At 34.8% G+C, this 8,949-nt stretch overlaps 1 protein-coding gene across 1 annotated transcript; it reads right to left on the bottom strand.

Annotated features, from left to right (window-relative positions):
* Positions 1 to 428: 428 nt before the first annotated feature.
* Positions 429 to 5,334, bottom strand: LOC109163127 (homeobox-leucine zipper protein HDG11). The gene is made up of 10 exons (XM_019311864.1): positions 4,813 to 5,334; positions 4,602 to 4,719; positions 4,288 to 4,476; positions 3,725 to 4,198; positions 3,542 to 3,643; positions 3,107 to 3,319; positions 2,837 to 3,017; positions 2,160 to 2,428; positions 1,980 to 2,069; positions 429 to 1,603 (listed from the first exon to the last, which is right to left on the bottom strand). The coding sequence occupies exons 1-10, from the start codon at positions 4,962 to 4,964 to the stop codon at positions 1,157 to 1,159; spliced, it is 2,235 nt and encodes a 744-aa protein (XP_019167409.1). The 5' UTR covers positions 4,965 to 5,334; the 3' UTR covers positions 429 to 1,156.
* Between the last annotated feature and the right edge of the window lie 3,615 nt (positions 5,335 to 8,949).

Raw genomic sequence — 8,949 nt, 5'->3', positions numbered from 1 at the left:
AAATAGAAAATAATTTCACCCGAACCAAATATATTTAAATTAAATTTGATTCAAATATCGGGTGTCAAAAACATCACTCAAAATTTTTGAATATCCAAAATAAAATTCAGTTGTCACCTGAACTGAACTTGCGCCCACTCCTATACACGACACAAATAATAATAACATTAAACCGACAATCACTATTAAATCATAATAATTAAAACAATAAATTAAACATATATATATATATATATATATATATATATATATATACACACATTATATTCTTGAGTGTCGACATAAAGTTATTGTATTCCCTACCTCTTAAAACCCAAGACTGGACCACTACGTATAACAGTTACACATGCAGATACATACATTAAGAGTGTGCATGTGTGTGCATGTTTGGTTTATATTATTAGGTTCCAATTTGGACACAATAATAATGTCATTAAATAGAACAAACTTCAATTCATTAAGAGAAGTCAATACCCGAACCATACAATAAGCAAGAAACCCTGGACATGTATGGTGCGTTCTTGACTCCATCTTTAAGCTCAAATCAATGTTCAAGATAAACCCACACCAAAAATTATAAAAATAAAACTAAAATTGAATTTCCCAAGAAAAATTTGCTTCCAAAGAAAAAAAAATAAAAAGAAAAAAAGCAAGCATAAATGGCATTGAGTGAGAGAGGCAGGCTTCTGGCTCTTCATTCATGGAGCATAGCTAGCTAGCATTCATACTTCCCAACTAACCCAAAATTAACTCTCTTTGCCTCATTCAATTCAAGAGCAATGTAAACTTCAATTCTCCTTCTCAACTGTACCATATTTAAAGATGGCTTTGCTCATGCTTTGGTTCAGGCTTTGGCTCGGGTTCGGGTTTAGTGAATTCCACTATTACGACGCGATCTAACATTGGGTCATCAATCCCGAGGAACAGTGGGGCTGATGACATAATGTTAGAGGCGTGGTAACAGTACAATTTTCTCTTGAATTGAAGGTGGGTTGTTGGAGGTATCAGATAAGGTTTAATGATTCATACTGACTGAGATGGATGCCCCAGCAAGCAGTAAAGGGAGTAAAATTGGGTTTGAAACAAAGAAACGAATGGTTTTAATGATAAAGAAACTATTTTTTTTTTAGGGTTTTGATTTTTGAATGGTGGGAATTCAAGAAGCGGAGGTGGGGACGGCGGAGCAGTTCAAGGCGGATTTAATCTGGTGGACGGTGTTTCCGATAAGGCTGTTCACTGTGGCGACGGATTCCGGGCTCATTTTCGCCGACGGCAAGCTACTCACCAGAATCTGAAACACGACGGTGATGAGGGACCCGCCTTCCCCACCACCTGCTGCTGATGTAGATGTACTGCTAGCTGGATTGCTTGTACTTGATGATGCCTGGTCAATATTTATCTTAGTACTATTACCTCGGTCCGACCGGCCGTCCGGCGAGATAGTGAACCCCGACGGGAGGAGCGGGATGTAGGTGGGGTCCTCGCCGCTCATCGCCATGTTGATCGCCGGCAAGTCCACCGGACTGTACACCACTAGGCAGCCTGAGGAATCTATGCAGCTTTCTTGAAGTATTAGCATGTTGTTCTGGCTTGTATTGTAAGCCTGCATGCCAACATTAAACAAATTCTTTTACCCAAATTGCACAAATTTTATATATTTTATTCATTGACATAATAAGAAAAATAAATATGAGAAAAATTAAATTTTGGGTCCTCTAAGTATATATTCTTGGAATAGATTTAGTCCATACGTTATGTGTGTAACCTCTAAAATGTGAGAAGTAGTCCCGAAAGACCAAAACAACCACTTTGATTGCAGAAATAGGTCTTGAGGACTAAAATTGTCACTTCGCACATAACTTAAGGGTTAAAAGATGTCACATATATAACTTAAGAGACTAATACTGTACCACGGATATATATATAACTGAATGACTGAAAATGTAATTTTTTCAGTAAATAAATAAATAATAGATTACCCTGAGAACAGAGATACAATTCCCTGGATGAGAGCCATTTGCAATATGAGCTACTTCTTGGACAGGATTTTGATTGGAAAGAACATCCCACTGCATATTTCATTGTTTTTTAAAAAATTAAATGTGTTTAATTTATCAAAAAAAAAAATTTAAAGAAGATGGGAAGTGAAGTATATATGCCTGTGGTCGAGTCCTCTCATCCCTGAAGAAATTGAAGACAAGCTGGGGAGAAATTGGGAGCCAAATGGTGGTGGCGGCGCTGATGACGACGCCGTTGGGCTGGCCGGGGTCGGTGCTCTTCTGTAAGGTGGCGCGTACCTCGAACTCGTTGGCCCCCGACAGCGTCGTCCAATGGTGACCGTTGGATGGGTTCACACTCCCACAGAAGTTGTTTACCATTCTTTGCGCTAGCTTCATCATGCTCCTCTTCCCTTCTGCTGATGGAATCACTGCCATGCATTTTAATTTCCATTCATTAATTAATCCCATCCCATAATTACTAATATTCTAATTTGGGTGACCAGAAAAAAAACCCGCAACCACTACTTAAGAGTTGTGCATTGGGTAAACCTCATCTCGTGACCTTAGCCGACAAAAGACGACAAAAAGGTAAATCAGCCTATGTTGGTCATAGCTAACCGACCTCAAATGAAAAAAATTGGAATTCAAACTGGTAACCTTGTGGTTACTCCTTTAGTCTATCAAATTTGGTAATATTCAATCAAGTCCGGTACGGTCAGAAGAAGCAGCAATTAGACCAAATTTCATTCATATAATAAAACTGTCAATTTCTTTACCTAATTAATAGGACTTAATTGGAATTAGTAGTATGAAATGGAAATGGAAATGGAAATTACCTCCTCCAAGGTCACGACTAGAAGAGCCACTAACCATTAAACAAACAAATCTCTCACACATTCTTTGAAGCACAGTGAGCCACCTTTCAGCCCCAAAAGCAATTCCACTTTGGATAACATCTCTATACAGCTTATGTAGTATAACCTTGTCTTCCACCTCCACATGCTCCACCCATGTAACCTATTCTTGCAAAACAAGTAAATTCCCAATTTAATCAAAACCTTAATAATAGTAAAACCTTAATTTAAGGGAATTGAATCAATCATTACATTGGAATATCCATTGGGCATGTCTTGAATCAAACACCCGGAAGGGAGCCTATGAACTTTGCAAGAAGAAGGAGATTGATAATTATCTTGAGGAACATCATAAGAAACATCAACAATTGCCCATGACCCTTGCTCAATTTGCTGACAAAACCTTAAGAAGTAAAATTGTCTTGTCGGAACCAATGGAGATAGCACTTGCAGCTCTTCATACATCTGTGAACCCCAAAACAAAATCAATTTCAAGAAACACACAAATAATACACCTATCTCTATTAAACTAAATCTGGGTTCGTTGGGTGGAAGCCAGTAAGGGCCAAATCCTGCCAGCACCATATGACTAGTGGATTATTGGGCAGAGGCTGGTCCAACACTCTTGAAAATGTGTGACTGTATAAAAAAATAAAGTTACTCCTTCGAGGATTTCTTAGTTCTTACCAATTGTAATGTCCCACTTCGGCTGCCCAATACACCGGATGATATAACTTCGAGCGTGGATGCCTTGGAAACAATCGTAGGAAACATTTCCACCCATTTATTCTGCAACAACAATCATAGAAAATCTGTTCAGTAACAAGCAACCTTAATTTTTTTCGAGGAAAACAAGGAAAGCCGACCGACCGCGTCCATGAACATGTCGACCAACGCAAGAGCATTCATAATAACAACACCGGAATCACGCGACGCCTCGATCCGCATGTTGGGGTTCTTCATATGATTACTAGCGCGGGGGAAAACCCTTTCGTAGCTTTCGAGGTTAAGCAAGTCTCGCCCGTCCAACGATTTGGTCCAAACAGATTCATTCCCCTGCAACAGCCTAATCAGCTCTTCCATGGCGTTCCCCGCAATATCCGCCATCAGGGACCGGTCCATATCCGACAGACTCAACGCCGGGAACGGAAACCCCGGCATCGCCGCCGCGCCGGAACTCCCCGGCAAGAGGTCCAGGTCAAGGGATGGGCCGCCGGGAATTCCATGGCCACCGTAGCTAGACATGGACAGGTCTAGTGAAGATAGATGGATAGGTTGAACTGGTGGAAGCTGTGAAATGGGCCTCCCTATATACTTAGCAGCTATACTTGAAACTTTATCAAGCTATATACCAAGAAAAAAAAAAATAGGGTTTCATATATATATCATCATCATAATCATAATATATAATATATAATAAATTATTAAAGTACCTCTTCTTTTAACGCCATGTTTTCCATTCGGAGTTTATGCTCGTCGAAGTAAGAATCTTCCCGGAGCGGCGGGCCGCCGCACGACGGGCAGATGACATTCTTGAGAGCCTCTCTGATTGCAATATTTTCGCACCTGATTTTGTCGTTTTCTGCCCGGAGAGCGCAATTATCTGCCCGTTCATGTTGTGCCTAATTTTTTTTTTTTATATAATTAAGCAGGGAAATAAATAAATTTACTATATTTAGCTATCATTTTCAAAAATCTCAACAGAAATTAATTAATCAATCAATTTAATAATAATAATTAAATATACCTTCATTTGAGTTCTCCTATTTTGGAACCAAAACTTGATCTGGCGAGGGGCCAAACTCAACTCTCTACTTAACTGCAGCCTCGTCTTCTCGTCTGGATGTGGACACTCTTTGAAAATTCTTTTTTTTTTTCATAAAAAAAAAAATTAAAATGAATGGAACATTGTTTATATCCGATCAAAAAAGCAAATTAAACCCAGAAAAATGGCTTACGATTCAAGTCTTTGAATTTGGTTAGCGGTGTGACGGTGGTAACGTTTCTTGTTCCGGTTACGATCGGAGGGATCATGGTGGTCGCCGCTGCCGCTGCCGCTGGCACTGGAGCCACCAGCGCCGCCGCCGCCACCGCCGCCGCCGAACTCCATCGATCTTTACCGGACCTCAAAACTCCTCAACCCAACAAGAAGCACGAGAAAGACTGCCACTCCAGCCCATCACACGACCAAAAAAAACTTAGATTTTTCTCAAAAAGCACAGCGAAAAAGAAATCAGGGAAGAAGAAAACGATGGGGGGAAGTTGAAGAATTTAAGCATGTGATGATGGTGAGGGCATTTTTTTTGTTTATAAAAGTAGTGGTTTTATATATTGAGAGTAACAGACGGAAAATTAGACAGAGATGTATAAATAAATATATGTATATATATACACAGTGTTATGATATGGAGAGCATGAAATTAGAGAGAGAAGAATGGAGGATTTTTTGGTGTCAAGACAAGAAAATTAAAAATAAATAAAAGAAATGGAGAAAGGGCAGAAATTACTCTTGGCGAGGAAGGTGGGGTAATTAAAAGAAGAATAATAATGGTGGTAGTAGTATAGCTGGGGGGGGGGGGGGGGAGAGAGAGAGAGAGGGGAAGATGAGGAGGGAAAGGTGGCAGGTGGTAATAGTAATAATAATTCACTAATGCTACTCCCTCCATTTGAATTTATATCACCAAATAAACTTAATTTTAGTACCTCATTTTACAATAACTAAATGAGTGAACCTTGTGGGACATCAAGACCCTTAGTTGAATCTATTATAATTATTTGTTACTCATAATAGAAATTATAACATATATTTATAGTTAATTTCATTTTTAGTTCTAAATTTATATATAACAGTCCATTTTAGTTCTTTTTTTATTAGAACATTTTTATTTTAGTCCTCAATTAACATAATCGTTGAAATGTTATTAAATACAAAGATATTTCAATTTTTTTATACAAAGTAGGTTGAACCGCTATGATTTTTATGTTTTTTTTTTTAATTTTTGAAAACATCCATAATTGAAGACCGATATGTCATTGTATTTAACGATATTTAAACTGTTTTGTTAATAAAGGACCAAAAATGATCATGTCACAATAATACTAGGACTAAAAATGAATATTCTTATAAAAAAGACTTAAAAGTGGACTGTTACCTATAAATCTATAACCAAAAATGGAATTAACTCCATATATTTATTATTAAAAAAATTAATATTAATTTGAAATAAATAAATTTTGATAAAATTTGAAATTAATATTATTTAGGATAAAATGATTATTACTAACGATAAATTTTGTAATACTTATAAATGAAATTGTGATACTTACAAAGTGTAATTCTAATGTAAATATTGTAATACTTATGAAATGTTACGTATGAAAGAAATTGTAATACTTAGTATAGAAATTCTAATATCAATTACAATTAAAAATAACTCGTTACTTATAATAGATATCAATGATATGTGAGACGGTTTCACACAAGTTTTTGCCTAACTAAATATATTGAATTAGGGCTGAGAAAAAAAATGGATCAACTACAAACTAAAGACTGATAATTGAATCGATCATTATTGTGTAGATCATAGTCCACACAAGTTGTATGGACCATATTTTGTATACTGTAAAATAATGTACATTGTATTCAGGAAATGTACATTATTTTTGTACTAAGTGTACATTATATTGTATAATGTACATACAGTACACAAATAATATACATTTAGTACATTAAAAATGTACATTTTCTTATGGTGCACCCAATAATTTGCCTAATTGAATTGATCAAAGTTTCATATATCAATAATGAAGTTTTTAAAATTTTTAGTTTTTTTTTTTTTTTTTGAAAACCAAATAAAACTTCATTAAATTAAATCAGCATAGAGAACATTTACAATAAAAGATGGAGGGGTAGTAGCCCACTCCATACATACAGACATGGAACAAGCTTCCTTAGCAAGATTATGGACAACGTTGTTAGCAGTACGACTAACATGAGTGATAGCAACACCGGTAAGTGAGCGTAACATATCTCTAACATCAAGAAGGACAAGATCGCATGAAGACACATCCTGAACATGATTGAGGGATTGAACAACCTGCAGCGCATCACTTTCAATCTGCACATGGCGGAGATCCATCCTTTTTATCCAACTCAAAGCTTCCCTTATGGCCATAGCCTCCGCCTCCTATGGGGACAACGCTTCTCTGCCTGGTGTACTAGCTGCCGCCAAGAACTGGCCATTCTCATCACTCAACACCCTATCCGGTTATTGGAATTATCAACAGCTGCGTCGGTGTTCATTTTAAAATTTTTAGTTATTTCAACTTTTTAGTCAATTGTAGATATTGTGAATAGTTGGGAATTTAGCAGACACCTATGTTTCGGGGTTGCAATTTTCAGTTATTGGTTATGACGTTTAAAAAATATCGTTTATATTGATTTTTTGTTGTCAGTTACAATCATCTTAATTTTTTTTTTAGTTATTACGGTTATTAATCAAAAATCAATCGAAGCGTATTGTTGCACTCCCATAGATTGAGTAATATGTATCGCACCCAAGAGTTATCCTCGAATAAGGCAAGTACAAGTGAGTCTAACTACATTAGTCTCATTTCAAATGTCAATTTGCTATGTGGGCAAATTTTTTGCAAGATTTGGACGTTCTTGGTTTATCTCGTCTAGCATGTGTGGTTGCGGCTTGGGCAAGGTCTTTTTACTATGTTTAGTTTATTTTAAGCATAGGAATGTTGACGAAATTGTATCTTTCTTACTTGGACACTTGTTGATTTTGTGTGAGCTTCTCTTGGACTCGAAACCTACTCTTCTTGACTTTGTATATGTTAACTTTTGGATTAATAAATTGAAGATTTTTTGGAAGAAAAAAATGCCAAAAAGAAAAGAGAGAGAGTAATAATACTTTACAATAGATTAGGCTACTCTTGCAGTCTTGCTTAATTGATAATATAATGTTCTAACATTGTAGTTTAAAAAGTTAAATTTTGATTTATTTAAAAATAAATAAATAAATAAAAAGGTTTAAATTTGATTCCAAAAATGCACTGCAAAACTATTACTATAGGTACTGAATTGTAGTTCGAGACACGTTTCGACATTAAAATGGGATAACCTCATTTTTCTTATAAACTTTTATATATAGAGGTAGTTAGATGATTGAAGGATCATCATTACTGTGTTTTTTTTTTTGTTTTTTTTTTTTGGTGACATTATTATTGGGTAATAAATACAAAATAGATTTTATTACTTAGCAATGTTATGGTTGGACTAGTTAGCTAATAAATAAATACTCCATTTTACTTTGTTTGTCATATTTAAATTTTGAATGTTAAATTAATTCTTCTTTATTATCTTCTTTTCTTTGTATTTTATAAATTTGATTTTTAAAATTTAATATAACTGTGTGTGTGTGTGTGTGTGTGTATATATATATATATATATATATATATATATATATATATATATATAGTAGTTATGAAAAAAATAGTAGTTATGAACAAATACTACATTATACTTGTAATAGAGTCAGTAACACTAAAAAAATGACATATAAATAATAAATGGAATGATAAAAATTGGACAGGGAGTATATTAAAATAATAATAATAATAATGTTATATAGTATTCGTTTTTTTTTTAATCATTCAATATTTTATGTTTTAATTTCCTCTTTCTTCTGTGATTAATTTCTATTTCTTTTTTCTAATTAATTAGAAATACTACATATATTTCGTTTTTTTTTTTTGTTAATAGGTCTAATTTTGAGATGTGAAAAAGAAGAAAAATTAAAGAGAAACGTTTTTGTGGAAATATAATAAGTCCTGGTTTGATTGAAAAAATGAATAAACTTTCTTATTTTGTTTATGTTATTCATTATTTTTTTTATTTATTATTAGGAAGGGGGAGACCCAAGGAATACAAAGCAAAATCAGAGTGTGTTATACCTAAATCTCCACGAAGGGAAGCCAGCTATTTCATCTTCTAAAAAGCTCAATATGTCATTATGTTATTCATTATTTATGTTGCTTGTTGCGCCTTTGTAAGAAATGCATTTGCGGTAGTTATTTTTTAATTCAAA

The sequence above is a fragment of the Ipomoea nil genome, unplaced genomic scaffold (assembly GCF_001879475.1).
Source record: "Ipomoea nil cultivar Tokyo-kokei standard unplaced genomic scaffold, Asagao_1.1 scaffold2975, whole genome shotgun sequence".
Taxonomy (NCBI): Eukaryota; Viridiplantae; Streptophyta; class Magnoliopsida; order Solanales; family Convolvulaceae; genus Ipomoea; species Ipomoea nil.
The sequence above is the reverse complement of the archived record's forward strand: the minus strand, read 5'-3'. Positions and strand labels throughout refer to the sequence as shown.